The sequence below is a fragment of the Pagrus pagrus genome (assembly GCF_965226575.1).
Source record: "Pagrus pagrus genome assembly, chromosome: 15".
NCBI classification, from domain to species: Eukaryota; Metazoa; Chordata; class Actinopteri; order Spariformes; family Sparidae; genus Pagrus; species Pagrus pagrus.
The window spans coordinates 17,152,613-17,173,713 of record NC_140199.1 but is presented as its reverse complement, the minus strand read 5'-3'; the positions used below and the strand labels follow the sequence as shown (position 1 = coordinate 17,173,713).

At 41.2% G+C, this 21,101-nt stretch overlaps 4 protein-coding genes across 16 annotated transcripts in view; 3 read left to right on the top strand and 1 right to left on the bottom strand.

Annotated features, from left to right (window-relative positions):
* ablim1a (actin binding LIM protein 1a) overlaps nt 1–9,293 on the top strand; it is a 46,670-nt gene extending 37,377 nt beyond the window's left edge. For 2 of the 12 annotated variants that reach the window (XM_084374828.1, XM_084374823.1), the window contains exons 19-24: nt 315–400; nt 899–1,022; nt 1,644–1,705; nt 2,032–2,092; nt 8,095–8,190; nt 9,166–9,293. In XM_084374828.1, the coding sequence (XP_084230954.1) occupies nt 315–400; nt 899–1,022; nt 1,644–1,705; nt 2,032–2,092; nt 8,095–8,190; nt 9,166–9,233 (497 nt within the window). In that variant the 3' untranslated portion in view covers nt 9,234–9,293. Of the gene's footprint in view, nt 1–314; nt 401–898; nt 1,023–1,643; nt 1,706–2,031; nt 2,093–2,240; nt 2,311–2,345; nt 2,354–2,874; nt 2,950–3,980; nt 4,062–4,275; nt 5,326–8,094; nt 8,191–9,165 lie in introns of those variants that run through there. The other 10 variants (XM_084374825.1, XR_014624190.1, XR_014624191.1 and 7 more) reach the window with 10 other exon arrangements.
* On the top strand, nt 9,263–10,532 carry LOC311270130 (putative E3 ubiquitin-protein ligase TRIML1). The gene is made up of 4 exons (XM_084374840.1): nt 9,263–9,399; nt 9,547–9,593; nt 9,694–9,836; nt 9,925–10,532. Exons 1-4 carry the CDS (start codon nt 9,265–9,267, stop codon nt 10,518–10,520), a joined length of 921 nt encoding a protein of 306 aa, XP_084230966.1. The 5' UTR covers nt 9,263–9,264; the 3' UTR covers nt 10,521–10,532.
* Nucleotides 10,533–12,337: 1,805 nt separating this feature from the next.
* On the top strand, nt 12,338–17,459 carry LOC311270127 (hyaluronan-binding protein 2). Of its 2 annotated transcripts, none has more exons than XM_084374834.1 (13): nt 12,338–12,419; nt 12,811–12,937; nt 13,116–13,217; nt 13,839–13,955; nt 14,064–14,180; nt 14,279–14,389; nt 14,480–14,651; nt 14,733–14,830; nt 14,919–15,318; nt 15,408–15,550; nt 15,819–15,953; nt 16,674–16,819; nt 16,946–17,459. In XM_084374834.1, the coding sequence occupies exons 1-13, from the start codon at nt 12,393–12,395 to the stop codon at nt 17,111–17,113; spliced, it is 1,863 nt and encodes a 620-aa protein (XP_084230960.1). In that variant the 5' UTR covers nt 12,338–12,392; the 3' UTR covers nt 17,114–17,459. The 2 variants fall into 2 exon arrangements, with proteins under 2 accessions (XP_084230960.1, XP_084230959.1); XM_084374833.1 differs by lacking the exon at nt 12,338–12,419 and adding an exon at nt 12,515–12,578.
* Nucleotides 17,460–18,436: 977 nt separating this feature from the next.
* Nucleotides 18,437–20,924, bottom strand: LOC311270371 (E3 ubiquitin/ISG15 ligase TRIM25; the record flags this gene model as incomplete). Its single annotated transcript, XM_084375194.1, has 6 exons — nt 18,437–19,281; nt 19,372–19,505; nt 19,597–19,619; nt 19,706–19,939; nt 20,033–20,128; nt 20,334–20,924. The coding sequence occupies 6 exons, from the start codon at nt 20,922–20,924 to the stop codon at nt 18,683–18,685; spliced, it is 1,677 nt and encodes a 558-aa protein (XP_084231320.1). The 3' UTR covers nt 18,437–18,682.
* Nucleotides 20,925–21,101: the final 177 nt, after the last annotated feature.

The following is a 21,101-nucleotide window of genomic DNA, read 5'->3' as shown; positions in this document are numbered from 1 at the left end:
GTGTAAACATCCATCATGTGTAGCCAAATACTCAAATACGTCCCTCTGTTTGTCTGTCTCGTCAACTCTGTCTCACATTTGTGTTCCTCCTCATTTACTGTGTGTGTTCTTCACTGCTCTACAGCCAAATGAAGCAGCCATGTCTGTCTGTCTGTCTCAAAAACTGAACTGTGGATGAAGCATTTCATGTGGTTGTACTGTACAAGTACACGTGAAGCATGGTTTCCTCCAGAAAGATGTGTGTGTGTCTGATGTTATGACTGCGTATATTTGTCCTTTATGTAACTTTTTGGGCCTGTGTGCGACGCCCGTAGGGTCAGAAGGGAGGAGACGATCCAGAGAAGAGGAGGAGGAAGAGGCCTTGAAAAGAAAGCAGCTCCAGGAGGAACATCTCAGCAAGGTATGTTAGATAACCATGAATCGTCAGTTCACCAGCAACTCATACCGACATAATCACACACTGGTTATTGTACTTGCAATGTATCCTTCATCAATTTTTATTCAATTTTTATTTAAATATTTAAATATGGCACTGACAGCCACGCCATTGTGAGAATATCAAGTCTTGATTTGTAAAGATCAACAGATCATTGGCTTCAAATTCTTCTTTAAAAAGACACATGGCATCAAGTGTAATGCAACCACCATATATTTTTGGGGGAATGTACCACCCTCTTTTAAATAAATTATTTAATTATGACCATAGGGCCTTAGCTATGGTCGTATTTAGATCCTTTATTTAAAAGATAATAACAATATACCATCAGGCAACTGGGAAGAAACTGTTCAGAAACACAAAATCATTGATCAACTTTCGAATTAGAATTGAAATCGACACACCTCCTAGTGGATATACTGTAAATTATCTGAAAGTGTGTGTTTTTGTGTCCGTGTACAGATTCAGTCTGGTTTGGGAAAACTCATTCTGAAGGAGGAGATGGAAAAAGAGCAGATCAGGGAGCGTCACGCACGTAGCCTCTCTGCTCAGCGCTACGACCCGAAACAGACCAACTGTGACGCAGGTACGGAGCAGCTTCATCAGCTCTTTGCTCTTGAGTCAGCAATGTACTCTAACACAAGGCCTGTGCTATATATACAGTTTATATCACATGTAGATGTTTGTTAAAGGTGCAATGTGTAAGAATTGGCCATTGGTGAATCCATACTTAAAACAAAAACAGGGCAGTATATCCTCAGAGTTACCGCTAACTGCTGCCAACTGTAGCTGCTGTTTGCTTGTTAGCTCAGTTAGCCATGCAGCTAGTGGTAAGGACTGGGAGACTGGGGAGCAGGGAAGTATTGGTGTTTACACAGCTAGCACGGGAGCTTTGGGCTGCTGGGAGAAGCTAAACTATCATATCATGATTCTTGAGGTAGAAAGTGGTATTATGAGACAGGGCAGGGCTAGCTGGTTACATATATGTGTTTGACATAATGTCCAAACTGTTATTTCTTCACATTCTCTTGATAATTTGAGTAACTTTTTGAATGTTCTCAATAATATTCTTACATATTGCACCTTAAATTTTGTGACTTGAAAAAAAATCTTTGTTTATGTAAATGTTCCTGATTTCTGATTACTTGTGTAACTTTTTCAAAAAATGTAACACCAAATCTAATTTTGAACAAAATGTATGTTTCAGATTTAACTTCTCCGACCAAAACTAACTCTCTGCCTGGCTATGGAAGAAATGGGCTGCATCGGGTGAGAGCTCACTCATATTAACATGCAGATAGATCACACATTGGACAGAATTTTAATCACCAAGAAGCAGAAATTGAATGAAATTATGGCACTAATGACAGAGACACTAATTATGTACATGTTTTATACATAATAATTTTAATTTAATACAGTCCTGGTCCTTTAACAGCAATAAAATGTCTATGTGTTAATGCTGTGACAGAGACACCAACAGGGGGGTTACAAGACACTGTACCATCAAAATGATTTTGAAGCTGTTATTTTAAGGCAAAAAAGCTACATAATGTTGCTTGAATGTTGATGTACTGTCATCTGTGTCCCCGCAGCCCCAGTCTACAGATTTCACCCAGTACAACAGCTATGGTGACATGTGTGGAGGAGGCAGAGGTGAGAGCTGCAACCAACATGTGTCCACCAAAAACAAATCTCTTGCCAATATCACCAGAGCTATTCAGCATCAGTATTCAAAAAATGGCCCGCTACGTGTACACAAATGGACGAGCATTTTGAAATATGTGCATAATGATTCACACAGTGTGTCGTCAGGGACAGCAGTGTTGTAGACAGTAGCCTGGCAGGGGGATTTGACAGCAGCACCATTAACTGTGAGTCTCATTTTCTGTCCCATGTTGTCCTGCAGAGTTTCAGGTATGTCTCTCATCTGCTTTTTCACATGGCATGCTTCCTCACCTTTGCATCATATATTTGCTTGCTCATGGGTTGCAAGAGACACCCTTGCCCTGAATGCACACCGCCCACTCCTGCTACATGCTTGCATCACTGTTGGAATAACGTCAACTACGGGGCATGCAGTGCGGCGACTTAAAAAGCCCAGACATGCACTGCTACTGCCCGGTAGCTGAACCAGTGTACTGTAAATGCAATGTACAACCATCGCCTCATGTCTTGTTCTGTGTGTTGTTTACCAATGTTATGACTCAAGCTAAATGTCACATTAAAATATAACCACCATAGAAAAAAACAGAGACATTCAAAGAACATGTCAAAGACTGCCCATCTTGACTACTAATTCAGATACTTAACAGTATCCAAGCTACTTGCTCCATCCAGTAAAAACTGTGCCCACTGCCATTAGTGGACATATTCATTGCCATTAACCCTGCAGTCCCCTTCCACTATATTACATTTGTGTATGTTCTATTCTTTAGCACATTAAGGATGGCCGTGCAGCACTTGCAAGGATGGACAGGGGAGTATCTATGCCTAATATGTTGGAACCAAAAGCAAGTATCTTCTTCTTTTTGTACTGATGACTAATCCACACTGAAATGTGTTACAAAATTTATACACTGTTCACTTATTTAGGTGCATTTTAAACTGCAAACAAGGATACATGTAGCAATTTAGAGATCAACTAGCCCAAAAAAAGAGGAGGTTGAAAAGAAATAATTAGCATGTTGTGTTTACCCTCTTAGCATGGGGACATTGGTGGAAGAAATAGGGAACTAAAAGAGGTTTTTTTTTTTACTGGAGGTGAAAGACTCACATTAGCCGGCTTCCTGATTTAGCATGCCGCTTCAGGAGCTGCCGAGTCACTGTAGCGCTTAGCATGCTGGCTTCTCCATGCTCATCTGCACATAGCTTCGACTTAAAGTGGCTGGATACTGTATGCGGCATACAGTGGAGAATCCAACGCCCAGACCTGTCATCCAAACAACTCATATCACTATATACTGTGTAGTATATAAGAGATTGTACGTTACTGTGTGGATATGAGTTGGTCAGAGGCCTCAAAGAACTTCTAGTTGCTTATTATTGAGCATTTCAGCCAATCATTTTCCAGTTTGTTCCTGTACAGATGGGATTAGTTATTTAGAAGAGTAGGAGCACCTCAGTTTTTTTTCCAGGACAATCATTCCCACGTGGATTTTCTTGGCCTACATTTCTGGTGTTAGATCTTTTTTTAGTTTGCATTAAATGACTCTAAAAATACGGGCCGTTACGTAACTCTGTTTTCATGTTTTTGCCCTTACCTAATCTATTGCACGTTTCTACACCCAAAAAAATAAAATGTGAACACATCATCGCACCCTGCATTTCCCCGACGACCTTAGAAAATAAAATGCTCTCACTCCCAGTGGGCCCCCCGTCACATACCTGTTCTCCCACCCAGTGTTCCCTCTGTCACAGTCAGAACTACAAAAATATCCAAATTTTTATAGTTTTGTTTGATGAAAAGTCTGTCTAAATTTCATGCAGCTTGACTCCAGCTTGTAGGTTTGACCTGTTCACTGACGAGTGTCTCCTTCTGAAGGTGTATCCCTATGAAATGCTCATGATAACCAGTAGAGGGAGAGCTAAACTGCCCAGGGATGTGGACAGAACCAGACTGGAGGTATCAGTTTTCCACCTGACTGTCCGCAATTGATACTGGATTTCTCTACTTTGTGTAAATGACATGTTACACAAGTACAACTGTAGCGAGGAATGTGCAGTATCCATTGCTTCTTGTCATTTTTGCAGTGACCCGTTTTATGGCTTTGGTGTTAACCACGCTCCCCTCCCACCCTCCCCTCCTTTGTTTTCTCCACCTTTGTTCTCAATTCTAGCGCCACTTAGCACCTGAAACGTTCTTTGACATCTTTGGAATGGAGATCCAGGAGTTTGACAGGCTTCCCCTGTGGAAACGCAACGACATGAAAAAGAAGGCCAAGCTCTTCTAGCACTCAGAGCAGCATGCACATACTGTACATTCATCCAGATAGCACACGACAACTGTAATCTAGATGTAGGTTTTTTGGTTTATTTCCTTTTCTTCTGTTTTTTTTTTTTGTTTGATCCTGGCATAATTGAGGAAGCAGTGAAATGGACTCTTTTTGCTCTGAAGCTTCCTGTGACGGTGTGCTGAATGATTTGTCCAGTTAGATTTGCACAGGAAACAAGGAATGGGATTCTCTTCCATGTTCAAAAATGACAAAGAATGAATGATAAGTAGGGTCATGTTATTTGGTTTGACTGCGCTTGTTTTACTTCTTGCTTTGCTTCGAGTGGAACTGCTTTCCTTTCTTTCTTGCTCGTTTCTTCCTACTATTTGTTGCTGTTGATTCCTGTGGAACTTTGTAAGTACAGTAGAACCTCATGCCGCCATTACAAAATGTCCATGCTCGTAGCTTGAACATGTGTCAGCTTTCCTCCGCTTGGGCTGAAACAGTTTTAGTCCAAAGTTTGCAAGAATCGGCTCAGTGAGTCTTTGAATTAAAAAAGAAAAGAGAAAAAAAGCCACTGGGAAAGCAGTCAGCTGACCCATCAAATGTTTTACTGGATCTTCATGGAAATGAATCATCCACGCACCTACACATCATCAGTCTCCCTCCCCTGCCTACTGTACACGCCAAACATTCATCTGACCCTGACAAAAAGAAAATGTCTCTCTTCTCAGGCTCTCATAAACATGGCCAGACACTTTCCCTTTACATGTATTGGAAGTACAAATCTAAATATATTTTAATGCCGTATCCAACATACAGTAAACCAACAAATAGATAAAACACCTAATGTAGGAAGCAACTGTATTTGAAAGTACTGTTTTATAAATGAAAACCCACACTGCCATTTGTTGTATTGAAATCTAAGCCAATAAAGCTTTAAATCACCATGAACCATATGATCCTCGGCTATACCAAAGGAACCCACCGCCTCTTTTCTGCTCTCTGTTTTCTTCTCTGCATTTCACCAATAAACACACGGGTTCAGTGATGTCACACAGGGTGAGAGGTAGTCTGAGGATTGGTTGCCTTTAATGGACGCTGGAGTCCATTGACCTTCTTCACAAACACAGTAGTTGGGGTTAGGTTCACCCAAAAATTTGGTCATTATCTATCCACCCACATGCTGATGGAAAGATGGGTAAAGTTTCATAGGCCACAAAACATTCTGTTTGCTGTTTTACAGCAAAAAAGTGTTGCAATATTCAACTAAACAACTGGAGTAGATAGGGACTGTATTAAAACATGAAAATAAATGAATAAATAAAATGGCTCCATAATCCAAGTCTTCAGAATCCCTGAGATCTCAAATGGATTCATGAAGATGTTATTTACACCCTTTTTTAAGATAAAATCTTCACTGTAGCTGCTGAGCTGAAAGCATTAAGGCACCACGTCTGAAGTGGGTGAAATTGAAAATTGATTTGCATCAGATCAGGTACTGCATATGTTGTATAACTGACCATTTTCCAAAGCATACCACCGTTTTTTTTTTTGGATTATCTTTTAAGGTTCTCCTTTATTCCAAGCAGCTACTTTGTCAGTTCACATCGTTATGCTTTTAAAACCACTTTGCAAATATTTGGGTCTTGCTTGACAGAGATAATGCACCACTGTAAATATTAAACAACATTCTGATTGGTTAGTTTGAACATCTCCTCCAGACTGATGCATTCAAGGTCAATTGGAAAGGCAAGACATCTGAGAGTCGGCAGCTGCAGCGACCTTCTCAATGCAGGGAACTACTAAAATAATTCATCCTGTGGGTTAAATTTTCCTATTGTTTATCTTTTGAGTCTTCATTTCCAAAAGTATGGCCACTCAGTATATTCATGAAGCAGTGCTGTGAAGCTGCTTAGCCTTATGAAATACCAGATTTTAGAGCCTCTCGCCTGAAGAACATTCTTGTAAAGCATTACCCTGACTATTCAAGACAATGCTTGATATCTTTAATAAGCCCACAGCGATAATGTAACTGACAAAAGAAGGAAGGGAACTTATTCTCAGTTGAATGGATAACTTACCCGGGGCATGTTTAAACTCTCCACAATTTTAATTGGACAGTGGCTCCATGGAGGGCAGGAGAAACACAGTTCAGGATGCCCTCCAGACTTGTTATAAGACATATCAAATATTCTAATTTGTGTCTCATCGGGTTTTCCAAGGAAAAGTTCAACAAACCAATTAAAAGTTCTCAGTGAAGAGTCCAAGCTCTATTGCAATGATGATGTCTGCTACTTCGCTGAAAATTCCCTTCAAAGTGTATCAGCTCTGGAGGTTTTGAGTTTTTTCACATCACTAGTGTGTAAGCTGCATACAGGACCATGATTGGCTCATGACTGATTGTGATGTCTCAGAATCCTGAAATCCTGAGATTTAAGGTAAACACAAAGAAACTGCCCTCCGTCACCAGACGAGTGTCAAAACAAAAAGCCCTCGACTGAACTCTGCACGTTCATCATTCTGCACAGTGAAGCATCTAAGTGAGGTAACGATAGGCAAAAGATATTTTTTGGGTGGCAGGGGACTTTAAAAAGGGAGAAAACCATGTTGTGCTTTGGAAAATGTCAGCAGTTAAAGGGTAACTGCCAATCTTACACATGTAAGTGCTTTTACAGGTCTTTGGGAGTACTACTGCAGATGTGATAAAGTAGTATGAAGTCTTTTGTGGCTCCAGAAGAATCTGCATGTAATCTAATAAATTGCCTCCAGTGTTGTCACTCAGTGACTGAGTTGCATTGTGGGTAATGTAGGTTTTGAATAGCAGTAGCTCCTGTAACACTATTGGACTCATTATGGACAGTTTAAAAAATAGGGATCAAAATCAATACAGCAGAACGAGACATACCACCTGTTTTATTCCATGCATTCTTCTTTGAAACCTGGCGCCTACATTTCCCACAATTCAACTTAGCCAGAGAGCAATGAGGCAATTCATCAGATTATTTGTAGCTTTCTCTAGAGCCACAAAAGGCTTTATACTACTTTCTCTACATATGCAGTAGCACTCCCACAAGACCTGTAAGCACACTTTAATGTGTGAAATATTTGGGGTTACCCTTCAAATAACACATGAAATATCACAGTGTAGTCTCTCTAAATGTCATGACAAAAATATTCTCCTTTGACTGTGTTGCATCTGTGCTATAAAAAATCATATAAGTGTCAGCTAATGCACCACTTGTACAGAGTGTGCTTCTGAGAGCTGCACTGCGGCCTCATTCAGTCACAGGGGGAATTACTGAGGGACAAAAATTATTGTGGATACAACAAACATGATTTTTCCTCCTTGAGACGGCAGCAATGACAAACATTCATACCAAGAATGTGGGAGACAGATGCTTGCTTCTGGGGCACAACACTGCAGTGTGTCAGTCATTAAACAGAACTGAGATGAACACGGATCATTTTGTGCTCAATTAAGTGGTGGAAACTCAGTGAAACCTTCAGTGAGTCAACAAGAAAATACAGGTTCAAAGAACATAATAAGAGAAAGACTGAAGACAAAATGGTTGTTACAGTGAACACACTCCTGTCAATCGATTGCGCTCAAGTCTCATAATAGACTGCTTCTGCAGCTGCACTTCGCCACTAAGAATTTGGCTGAGTGTGTTTGTTTGAGCTGTGCTGAATGTGTGCGTGTGTGTGCCACCCTTTCTCCAGGAGACATTAGAAAAGCATCAAGAGAGTCTGAAGAAGCAAAGAGAAGCAGTGAAATACAGACTGAAGAAACTGGCAGCACGGCAATCAGAAATTGCGGTAAGTTGTGCTCAGACCAGTCAGTGCGCACCTTTAGCCAAAATATGAAATCTTTCTCTTTATTGTGACATTAATATTGAAAATTAAAGGTACAGTATGTAAGAATTTTTGTTAAAAACATTCAGAATTAACTCAAATTATCAACAGAATATGAAGAAATGACCGTTATTTCAAAGATATCTATGTACTGTGTTGCAGAGATATCTCGGCCTACTGAAGTTAACATGCTAACCAGCTAGCCCCGACACAATGTAGTGTGACATATATCCGCTGGACAAACTGCACGTCCTTTTTCTTCTGGTGCCTTTTATATATTGTTAATAGTTTACTGTTCACTTTTGTATATAGTGTTTTTAACATTTTTAGATGGATAGATAAACGTTAGCGACGTTAGCTAGCCACACGCTAAAGTTAGGTATATAACACTCTGTGCTCGGACGAGCTGCAAGAAATGATAGCGAACATGGGCAGTAAAGCTCCGACCTCATTGCTACATAAGTGAAGTATTTAAGTTAAGTTACGGATGAAAAAGAATGGAGAGAACTATAGACGTATACTGTAGATAGACAGATAACTTTAACACTGTTAGCTAGCCACGGGCTATCATTAGGTCGCTAATGCAGTAAAGCTCCGACCTCACTGGAAAAGGGATTTAAATCACAAAACAGAGAAAAGGGTGAACGGTGTTACTATTGCTTATATGGTGACTAGCTGCATGGCTAACTGAGCTTATAAGCTAATAGCAGCTAGAGTAAACAGCAGTTAGCGGTACTCTGGTGATTTGCTGCCCCCTATTTGTTTGGAGTATTAATGTGACAGGATATTCTTACATATTGCACCTTTAAACAGTTATTATATTATTTAAACAGTTAGCTATAATTTTTATTACATTTTATTTATTTATTTTAAAAAAACCCACTTACACTACCTGTGATCACAGTACAATAAACTGATAAATGCTTATGCCTGACTTAGAAAAAGTCTTCAGTGATAAGGGAGAGCATCATAAGGAAATACCAGGAGATCCAGGCCATCCTGGATGAGGACCTGAGGATTACCCTGTCCCATCTGGAGATGGAGGAGCGGGCTGCTGTCGCTGCCCTGGATGGGTTGATGGAAAGAAACTGTTCTCTAATCCAAAAGATAGAGCAGGACCTGGCCAGACTCTCTGTGGCAATGGACCAGAATGACACAGAGCCTGACACAATGGTGATTAAACTTGTCAGTGGCAGTCCAGTGGGCCAAATAGATTTAAAATGTCATATTTAGGCCACTTTGTCATTTGTGTATTCGAACTATGTGATATAAACCATCCATTAAAAATCATTTAATTTAGATTTTTCTCCCTTTGTCCAGTCTTTCTTTTCATTTCCTGAGCAGCAAGACATTGAATCTGTGGACAGGTATGGAATTAAATCATAACTAATGATTTAAAAATAAGAAAAGGCTTATTAAGCAGTGGAGCAGCAGCTGATGTTTCTCACTATGGTCTCCCTCCTGCAGAGTGGTGGATGTGTTAAACAGGACAGACCCAATCAGTGTGAGCCTGGATGAAGTTAAAGCTGACCAGATCCTCAGCCTCACCAACAACATGCTTCTGCTTATCTGCTCCCAGACCCCGATAATCAAGAAACTCTACAAGAGCTGTCAGTTCACACATTTTTTATAACCAAGATTTTGCCTCTTTCAAATGTAGAATTTTCTGTATAAAACATGTTAAATATGTGTCTCCAGATTCCAGTGAGGTGTGTCTGGATCCAGAGACGGCCCATCCAAAGCTGATCATCTCCTCCGACGGTGACAGTGCCACCTACACAGACACCTGGCAACAACTTCCTGACCTCCCTGGACGCTTTGACACCACTCTGAATGTCATCAGCTCGCAAGGCTACAGCTTTGGTCGCCATTACTGGGAGATTGATGTGACTGAGAAGACTTACTGGGAGCTGGGTGTCACCTATCCCACCATTTCCCGCAAGGGCACCACTGAGGACTGCTGGCTGGGTCGGGGGGACGAGTCGTGGTGCGTGGAGTTCTTTGATGGGGAGTATACGGCCTGGCATGGAGGGGTGCCCCATCAGCTGCCTTTAACAAAACGCTTTTGTCGGATTGGTGTTTTCTGTAATTTCCCCGCAGGATTGGTGACGTTTCTCGAGGCAGACAATATGACCCCGCTGTTCTCCTTCTGTGCAGGGACCTTCACAGACTGCCTACACCTGGCCCTGTGTCCTGGTCATGACCACAATGGCACCAATTCGAAGCCTATTGTAATCTGTAACGCTGCACCTCCTACTAGTGACCTTGGACCAGCTCCACAGAAAAGCTTTTAGTAATTCCTTGCTTAAGCACCACTTTCTAGTAACGCACCACTTATATGTAAGAGTTTATAAGATGTAACTAATGGCTTTATTAATAATTAAATGAGACTAATGGGACGTTCCTTTTACCTCGGAAGTCGGAGGTCAGAGCTGGGAATGACGTCATATCCGAGTTGACCATGTTCCAGTAAACTAGTCAGGATACCAGTTCTAGCCAGGTTAACCAATGTTAGTCAATGTTAGCGATAGCAGTTGATAACAATGCATTACATGGTGATATGGACATACAAACACTGGAAATCTGGATCCAGCTTTGGAGGACTAGCCCCATTCATTCCTATGAAAGCTCCTCTGTGGCGCATGAAGCCAAATAAGGTTGACTTCAGGGGTATAAAATTACCCGCATCCTTCCCATTGTGGGGCCATTAGAGCGTACACACTAGAGACGTCTGCCGACCAAGCCGGATAACTTCCAGTTTAGCACCCAGCAAACTTGAATGGGAATCAAATGTTTCAATTGTGGACTCTTCTAGACTTTCCAGATGTTATCGGACCTAATGGCTCAAATTCTGATAGTGAAACGGGTCATTATGTGGGGGTTGTGACACTGAGAAAATGTATCCACTGCTTTGCGGCAGCTTTTTTCACAATGTAGGCTTATGGGAAAGAAAGTCTTGTGGAGCCCCAGCGCGTCACGTGATGTTGTAGCTACATGGTTTGGCCGACTTCCCAGTTTAAATGGAATGCACCATAAGAGTTTACAGCCATACTAGTGGCTCTGGGAGACAAACATTAGCATGCTAACAAGCTCACACTGACAACTAGGGGCGTAGCACAAAATTCTCTACAGGCCCCTCACTGGACTCACTGCTATTCATTCTAGTATTTCTGTGGGCGTTCCTCACATGAGGGCCAAGTATACTCAGTCCACTTTCCACCTCTTTGCCCCTGCAATGCTAACAATGCCAATGGGATGTTAAACAAGTCTAATGTTGACCATGTCCTTGAGCGTCTTCCTAATGAATGACAGTTTTCTAAAGACACAAAGTGTCATGCTGCAGAAAGATAAACATCATCTATAAAGGATTACTATTATTTAAGCATAAATAAAACTATCAAACACAAATAAAGGGTGCCTTATTAGAAAGTGGTACCCTCGCTAATACTTTACTAGCTCTTCTTTGAAATAATGGAATGTATTTCTGATAGCATAGAGGCACAATGTGATAAAAACTTTGTCGGTGTAGTTCCTTACAAAGAATCATGTTAAAAGGGGTATAGTACGTATTTCTTTCAGTGCCTGCAGATGTGTGTTAAACTTTCAGAGGAATGTGCAGAAATGTTAGAATCAGTGTGGCCCATCTCTAAGCTCATCATAAGAAAAAGTACCGTAAAATGTTTTGAGTTCACATATTCTCTCTTTATAACAAAGTCTTGTTCAAAAAAGGTGTCAGTCTTACTTGGAAGTCCTCAACGTTACTCATACTGGTATACAAGTGATGTAATTTGTACAGTATACTGGATTGAGCACACAATCATGCTTTAAGTATTACACTTTACTGATGTTTTAAAGAGATAAAAGAAAATAGCACACTGTAGTGTATTCTGCACCGAGTTTATGTGGCTCCAAAGTCTAGATTCAAACAAACAATTGACTCTGCAAATATGCTCTCTGAGCCTTTGTGCTGCATCCAACTCTTACCGTATTTGACAAAAAATCATTTGAATGAATTTCAATATGAATAATGTTTCAAGGGTGGCAAAGATAGTGATGTTTGCTATAAGTGTTTGTAACATGAGCTGTATTCTACATATTATTCCTAAAATAATAACTATCCAAGAGCACAGTTAAAATCAATACAACTGACTCAGCACCAAGGATGGATGCCAAACACCCCCGGTGAATCAAAGGTTAGTGGACTTACACAAATGATTAGAAAAGTGTGAGTGACCAGCCAGACAGCGCATTCTCGTTTTACTCCTCTGGATGTCTTCTGATCCACTGCCATCATGAACTTAAAGCTCCTCTTCGTTTGCCTCTTCTTAGCAGCACTCGTCATACCTGCTGAAGTATGTATTCACTGTGTGTTATACAGCAATTGTGTAGCAATAAGCATGTGTATTTGCTGGTATTTACGATGTTTCAATGTTTGATAATTCATTTAGCTGGGAATAAAATGCAGTAGATATAATGCATTTTTTATGTCATGGTGGCTTTGAACTGAATTATTGACAAAATTCTGGAAACTGCACATTATTTTAATTATAATGACTGATGTGGTGCTGTCAAATTATTATTCAGCTGAAACCTAAGCGCAAGAAACATCATCATCGTGACCATCACGGTCATGAGCAACAGGGAGTGGGACATGGACCGGGACATGGACATGGACATCATAGACGCGGAAAATATGACGACATAATTAAAGGTAAGTGTGTCTTTGCAGTGTGTGTTGTGTTACAACATAATATATTGAACAATGTTTCACATTCAGTATCCTGTAAATACCTCCCTACTTAATCTGAAATATGTGCAAGATTTGTAGGGTAACAAAGAGATGAAGACAACAATGATTAATATCTAATAAAGGAAACATTTTGTTTTAGATGTTTTTTTTGAGATCATAGATGTAGTTACCGGTGGTGATGATGATGATGAAGATGAAGAAAGTAATGTAGACTGGCTCTCTGAACTTCAAGAGCCAGAAGGTAAGAGACCTAACACACACATATTCTGTTAAACTACTGATAGCTGTGTAATGTCACATGTTTTCAGATGGCTACATTACATTGGAAAGCTCAAATGTAACCTGTGAAGCTGCACTAGTTCAAGTTTAAGTGTTTAATCATGCCAATGTTAGAAAGCTTAAACCATTTCAATTTAAAACCAATGTCAGCAAGGTGCAATCAACAAACAAACACGCTTACAAACTAGCATGTACGAAGTTTTGCCAACTCACCAATAAAGTGTCTAGGTGTTTCAGCAGTGCATCACTCACTCTCTCTTCTTTCTCCCCTATTCTGAGCCACTTCCACACCAGTCTCCGGATGATTGATGCATCATGTAGCCAATGAGATTTCAAATCCAGCAATATGTATAGTTTATATTGTTTTTTAAAGCCCTAAACCTGGAATGTATGCTGCATATAAAACTACATACATGTGTAACACTTGTGTATTCCAGCTAATAGGGGCAGTTACTGGTCATCTGCAGGCTTATTTTTGCATTGAAAACTTTAGACAAGAATAATAAATAAATAATTCAGTACATGCATTTTCAGGAATGGTAATAGGTTAAACATTCCCCTATTAACTTTTGTTATTTTTCAGGCAACTGCAACCCAAACCCTTGCCTCAACAATGGTGTGTGTGAGGAGAAAAAGGGCAAAAAAGGCAAAATCAAATGTGATTGTCCCAGACCTTTCAAGGGAAAGCGATGCGAGAAAGGTTTGCAAAAGTATTTCCTTTTCCCATGCTGTTATTGGACTGCAGACTGGTCATATATGTAAATATATAATTAGCAAAAATGTATTCAAACTGTTGTTATCACCTCAGGTCCAAAACGTTGTTCGAGAGGTAGATGTGGGCGTGGTGAATGTGTGCTGATTTCAACTCCTCCGTTCTATGAGTGCAAGTGCAAGGAGCCCTTCCAGCCTCCACACTGCAGAACTGGTAAGAAGTGTTTATTTGTCCAAACATGACAGTATACCTATTTTTCACAAGTTTTTACAGCTTCCCTTATCGCAAGCTTTCACTGTTTTTCTCCAAAGTTTCGCTGTGTGAGCCGAACCCATGTAAGAATAATGGAACCTGCGTCAAGGATGGTAATGACTTTGACTGCCAGTGCCCTCTGGGGTACAGAGGACGTTTCTGCCATGTTGGTAAATACTACCCCCTGCATTATTGATTTCCTTTTCCCTGCTCATCATCATCACAGCTCATATATTGACTCATTGTGGTATATTTCTCAGGCCCAGATGACTGCTACGTGGATGATGGAGAGTCATACCGTGGCAATGTGAGTGAGACAGATGACGGTCATGAATGCCTCTACTGGAACTCTCACTTCATCCTGGAGCAAGGAACCGATCCCTTCGACTCCTTCGAGGACAGAGATGGACTTGGCCCTCACAACTTCTGCAGGTCAGCAGAAAATAAATGTGTGCATTCAAATGGCAGAGGGCACCCTCAAGATGACGCTCACGCGCACTTTATATGACACAGAAACCCAGACGGAGATGCGATGCCGTGGTGTTTCTTCAGAAGAGGCCGCCAGTTGTTGTGGGACTACTGTGATGTGACAGAGTGTCCTGAACCGACAGGTCAGTTTGAAAGCTTCACACAATTTTCTGATTGTGAATGCGATCCAAAAAATTGTTATCTTCTGATATGTTCTTGATGTATTTTCAGGTGTGGCGCCAACTGATGTTGTCCCTCCAGGCCCTGATCCCACTGCTCCAACATCATCTCAGCCTTCAACGCCTCAACCCACAACAGTCCCCAAGCCAGGGACCACCGTACCCCCAACACCTGAGAATCCCAGCCAGGCTCCACAACCTTCTTCTACCACCTCTGGTCCTTCTGTCATTCCCAGTGCCACCCCTCCACCACAACAGTTCTCCACCTGTGGGCAGGCTCAGCCAAAAAAGGCCATTACCCGAATCTTAGGTGGTCTGAAGGTCTCTCCCGGGTCTATACCCTGGCAGGTGTCCGTTCAAGTTAGACCACAGAACTCCAACCTGGCGTTCAAACACGTTTGCGGAGGAGTTCTCATCGAGAGCTGCTGGGTACTGACAGCTGGACACTGCATGTAAGCACATCTGACAAATCACCAAACATTGGCTGTATAAGGAATAGCTTTTCACATGTGGACTTAATCTTTTGCTTGTGTTTTAATAGTGAACCAAACAAGGACATGGAGGTGGCTATGGGAGGTCTGTCACTGAATATGGACGAACCCACAGAGCAAACCCTAAGAGTTGAAGAGGCTATTAGACATGAGAACTACAGGGAGACTCCTTCAGCTGTTTACAACGACATAGGTGATCCATGTCTCTCTCTCATTTTATATAACATAAGCACCGATACTTGAATTTAATATCTAAATCAAATAATTAATGTATCTTGAGCATTTTAGTTAACTAAGGTTGGTAAGGATATAACTGATGAAATACGCAGTGTCCAAAGTTCATAAAGTAAACTCTAAAACTAGTAAAAAGTAGAAGTAATGAGATTCTGATGTAAAAATACAAGAAATTAAGTACTTATCATTTAATTTTATGTTTTGTTGTGACTTTATATCCAAACAAGGCTTGTTGAGGCTGAATGGTACCAACGGAGTTTGTGCCACTGAGACACAGTTTGTGAAGACGGCCTGTCTGCCTGATGCTCAGCTGTCTGATGGGATGGAGTGTAAAATTTCTGGATGGGGTGTCACTGAGGAATGTAAGGCCACTTTCGCATATTCAGCATCAATATAAAAGCCGTCATTTTTTCATACAGATTGTTTGGTTTGTTTTAGAGGCAAGTGAGGGTTGAATGTTTGTTAGTTTGAAGCAGTGGTTCCAAACCTTCTGGTCTGAGGTACACAGCCCTATCTGATAACAATCACGTACTTGATTCTCATCTATCATATTCCAAAATTATATTGTTGTTGTAATTTTTCATACAATTGAACAATACTTAGGTGTGTGGTCAGCAATCCTACTACAACTGCTGAATGTTTCAACTGTTGACTACTTTTAGTGAACTATTTTTCTAACTTTTATTCATTACTGTTCACTAACTATTTTAGCAATGTATCCATTACTTTTAGCTATTTTAATCATGTATCCATTAGCTACTTTAAGCTAATTATTTTAACCTAGTATATTATTTTATTTCATATATTATAACAGATTAGGCTATCCTATTTTTATGTAGCCTTCCTATTTAACTCACATTGGCACAATTGCAACATATAGTGTTCAGGTGTTACAGCTGACCTTGTATGTGGATATATTCTTTTAACCACACATTTCTGTTTTTTAAATTAGTTGATCTCTTACACAATCTTTCTAGGTAACCCTATCCTCTGGCAGCTGTACCCCTGAATGAATCACTGGTTTAAAGGACCTTTTAACCCTGAAAAACAAACAAACATTTTTTTCCTCCTTGTCTCTGCAGTTCAATATGGTTCTAACCACCTGCTGTCGGCCAACGTACTGCTGATCAACCAGGAAAAGTGCATGGAGCCTATTGTTTATGGCAAAGTCCTGGATAATTCTATGTTCTGTGCTGGCCACCTGCAGGGAGGAGTGGATTCCTGCCAGGTCAGTAGAGGAAACTTGCTTGTTAAGTGCATGCTATAATTCAAAATATGTGCATATCTGAGGTCTTAAAATGTTTGTGTGCACCAGTGCATTTCCTTTGTGGTCAGCAGTTTGCTCTTGTTTCAGGGTGACTCTGGAGGACCATTGACTTGTAAGCAAAATGGTACCAGCGTTGTTTATGGTATTGTGAGTTGGGGAGACCAATGTGGAATGAAGAACAAGCCTGGGGTCTACACACGGGTCACTTCCTTCCTGGACTGGATCAAGTCAAAGACTCAGGCAGTATCTCCATAAGCAACCTTGATTACTCAGCAACATGCCAGAAAGTTTAGCCAATGACTTGTTTATGTACAGAGCGAGTATTACTCTTCCTGATTAGGCTTTGGGATTTTGTGCACTTGTACCAGGTATTTTGCTTATCAGGTCTATAACATAATTTTTATGTTGAGATGCTACTTATTAACACTCAAAAAACAAGCATTTTATAAAATTGTTTGTCTTGTGTTTACATCTAAATGCCATGTTTTCTAAGTCTTTCCCTGAAGTGATACTTAAGCCAATGGCAATCCAAAACCATATATTAAAAATAAAAATGATGCATGTATGGAAAAGGAAAATACACAATAAATTTAAAACGGAGCTGGGCTGGGTTTTTTTGTATTAACCAAGCAAGTGGTCAACCAGTAAGAATGTCATCTTAATTGTAGCTAGATGGGAGATGAATACAAAAAGCATATTTATCATCATTCCTTTGAGACGAAGGGGCGAAATATATCAGTGATGCCAAAGCCTGAATATTAAAAGTCTCGACCCTACATCCCTGATCAGGATAAGGAGAGTCACAGAGCTAGAATGTGCCAGAAAACCACAAATGGGCCCATAATGTAGATTGGATTTACATAGGTACTAGGTATGAATATGACTTTTAATAAACCAGTACACAAGCTAAATGCTCAAAATCAAATAGGGTAACATTTTCTCAGTTTGTCAACACTTTTTAAAAGCTGATTATGTCTCGCACGGTTCTGTTGATGAGTTGCAAAATGTGTTGCGGCTTTGAAGTCTTAGAAAATGTGCTCTGTGACAGATGATTTGTGCCTGGTATGATTACCAATCCTCCAGAAAAGGAGCAGACTGTACTGTATTTGGAAAGTATGAGGAAAACTATACTGTATGAATAATAATCTAAAGTCTCTTGTGTCACTGTTCATGCTAGTTGCCCTCAATGGGTATTTTGTTTGCTGACCTGAGGATGAATGCGTGCATGTCCTCCATGGTCTGCTGAGCATGTGTGTGTGTGTGTACAGTTGTACAAAGAGCAGGCCAGTAGTTTACACACGGGTCATTTACTTCCTGAACTACATGAAGTCAAACATGAGAGCTGCTAAGCTGCTGGCTGAATAGATGCTTTACCACAGAGCCAAAGTGCTGTATGAGGATGCACCCGATACCACTTGATGAAATATTTAATGTACATGACAACTGCAGACAATGGAAAGGCAATATAGAAGTCAATATGCGACCATAGGCTAGACTAAAACAGCTTTCTGTAAAATATCAGCATCATACGATCACAATAATATAGTATCAGAACACTATGCAGTATTTAAGCCTTGCTCTCTCTCCCACTCTTGCTGGTAAAGAGAAAAGTATGTTCATTAGCTGTCTTAGCCCTCGCTATAATTTCTCTTAGATACAGAGGTAGGTAAATTCCTTGATCTGACATAATGTTCATAATCATTGTTTAAGTTCAACCTGCGACAGATCCAGACAGGAAAACTGATGAAGTTCATGTAATTCTGACATCCACACATCTTTTACAGGATGCAACTCGAATAAATATGGAAAAATGTCATTGAATTTTCACTCTTTACCCACATTTGTGTTTACCTGCCAGTCCCAGGGGTCTTTAATCCAAAACAAGGTAAGAGGCTGCCTGTTCAGTCCATTCACATCAATGCATGGGTTGAACATGGGGTAGAGAGGCTCTCTGCACTGCACACAGAAAGAGTGAAGCAGGGTCACAGAATCAGCATCATAGAATGATAGCTCCCCCTTCTGGAGATTGGCCAGTATGCCAAGCTTTCTGACTCTCTTCCCCACTGACAGCTGCTTCTCCTGGGTATCATGACATGCCATGTACTGTCCATCTCCATGATAGATGCACCAGGATGTGTTGTTCACACCCAGGCCGGAGGAGCTCTGACTTGGACCGTCTTTTTTATCTACTGGCCCAGTGGTCACACCTATCAGCCAGTAAGGTTTCTCCTGGACAATGACCTCCCAGTAGTGCTGTCCAGTTGTAAAGCTCTCCTGAGCCAGTACACTGTACTGGGAGTCATATGGCTGAGGGCTCGTGGCTTCACTGACAGGCTGTTGTCTCCATCGCACTTGTTTCCTGTCCTGGGATATTTCCAGTTTCGGATGGGCTGTGTTGGAGTCCAGAGCAGGGGAACTTAGATCTGCAAATAAAAATCTATATTTAGTACACAACCACAGAGATAGTGGGGGCTGATTTTCGATTGCAAAAGAATGTTGGATTCTTTACTAACAGGACCACATTCGTGGAAAGTGTTGGGACAAAGCCACTGACAGGTCATCCACCATTCTCTCCACGGTTCTCAGCTTCTCAGGGTCACATAGATCTCTGTCTACTTCCTGGACCGGAGCTAAATCCAAAGGTTCACTGTGATAAAACAAATTCAAAACCATTACAAGGGGAAAATGATACCAAAAGAAGAAAGTTAAAGAAAAATAATTAGTGACGGAGTACTCACCAAAGATTCTGTGCTGTGATTTGCTGTTGAAAATAAACAGATCATATTTTAGCTGCACTTGGGTGAGTGAGATAACACACTATCATAATACCGGGCACCACTACCTTACCTGTAAGAATCTCAGATCATTTGTCTCTTGGAGGAGTGATTTGCTGGCGGCTCTGAGGCTGTCTATCTCTTTGATCTGAGCCTCCATGACGCCCCTCTGGGCCTCCAGCCACTCTGTCACGTATGCCTCCTCTGCGTCGATTATCTGCATCATCAGACGCTCATCGCCGTCCAGCACGACGCGGATCCTGCTGTACTTGTCTGAGACTCTCTCTCTGAAATCTGCAGCAGACTTCTAGGAAAGAGAACATTATTTTCAATACACACAAATGAGGATTCTGTGATTATAAAAATAGATGATTAAAAAGGTGTATTTCACATGACTTACCACTGTTTGTGTATACAGTGACTCCAAGTCCTTGATTACATGTTCTGCTTCACCTCTCCTCTTCAGCAGCTGGTTCAAAGTGGTCTCTAACATGCTCTGAAGACAGAAATACAACAGGCCTATAGAAAGTAAATACCCTGACAGAGATATGAAGACATAATCATGACATTTACAAGAAAATAAAACACCTTAAAGGTGCAATGTGTAGATTGGCCGCCTGTAAAATTCATACTTAAAAGAACTAGAGGGCAAATCTAGGTGCTGTATCGTATGCAACTACATTCAATAGTACAATATTCACCTTGAAGTCTGTGCAGGCTTCATGGAGTTGAGATGCTTTATGGTTCTTGTGCGTGCCAACCAGGACGCATAAGCAGCACACAGGGACCCTTTCCTCCATACAGAAGAGCTTGAGCTCATCACGGTGCTCCCTGCACTTCAGAGACAGCGGATCCCCTGTCACCTCCACAAGTGTGTGCTCCCTCAGAGCAGACCTCTGTTGGTGCAGCAGGGCATGAGCCTGGCACAGTGAGGCATCACAGGTCAGACAGGTCTTTATGGCCACTGACGGTGTCTCTATGCAGTGGTCACAGTGGATAGTTGAAGATGATGCCCTGCCTGGTGTTGTTGTCCGATGCTCTGCTGTTGATGGCATGTTAGTGGTGAAGTCCTTTACTTTGGTCTGAAGGATGGTGTTCACCTCCAGAGTGAGGTCAGATGGGAGGAAAATCTGACACTCTGGACAGAAGAGAGGAGCCTCATTAGAGCCATCCGTTTCCCACACAGCCTTGATGCAGGTGAGACAGAAGTCATGTCCACATGGCAGCGTCACAGGATCCGTGAAGAAGTCCTGGCAGACGGGACACTTTAAAGTTTCCTCCACAGTCCCCATAGCTCTGCGTGCACCTGTTATGGCAGCTCAGAGTGCTCTGCGCTCCTGCCTGGCCTTCCTGCTCATGAATGTTTCACAGGCCTCCCTTGGCATGCAACTCATGTGCCTCAGTGTCAGATTACTAAAGATGAGTTGACATCCTCCAGTAGCTGTTTCAAGCCATTGACTCTCAGGAGA

Bases quoted from the DNA above. Each gene is read 5' to 3' on its own strand.
- LOC311270130 (XM_084374840.1), top strand. From the start codon at position 9,265: ATGGAGGAGCGGGCTGCTGTCGCTGCCCTGGATGGGTTGATGGAAAGA. The intron at 9,594-9,693 runs GTATGGAATTAA...TCCCTCCTGCAG, and splicing joins GACATTGAATCTGTGGACAG to AGTGGTGGATGTGTTAAACA. The intron at 9,837-9,924 runs GTCAGTTCACAC...ATGTGTCTCCAG, and splicing joins CAAGAAACTCTACAAGAGCT to ATTCCAGTGAGGTGTGTCTG.
- LOC311270127 (XM_084374833.1), top strand. From the start codon at position 12,519: ATGAACTTAAAGCTCCTCTTCGTTTGCCTCTTCTTAGCAGCACTCGTC. The intron at 12,579-12,810 runs GTATGTATTCAC...ATTATTATTCAG, and splicing joins CACTCGTCATACCTGCTGAA to CTGAAACCTAAGCGCAAGAA. The intron at 13,956-14,063 runs GTTTGCAAAAGT...TTATCACCTCAG, and splicing joins GGGAAAGCGATGCGAGAAAG to GTCCAAAACGTTGTTCGAGA.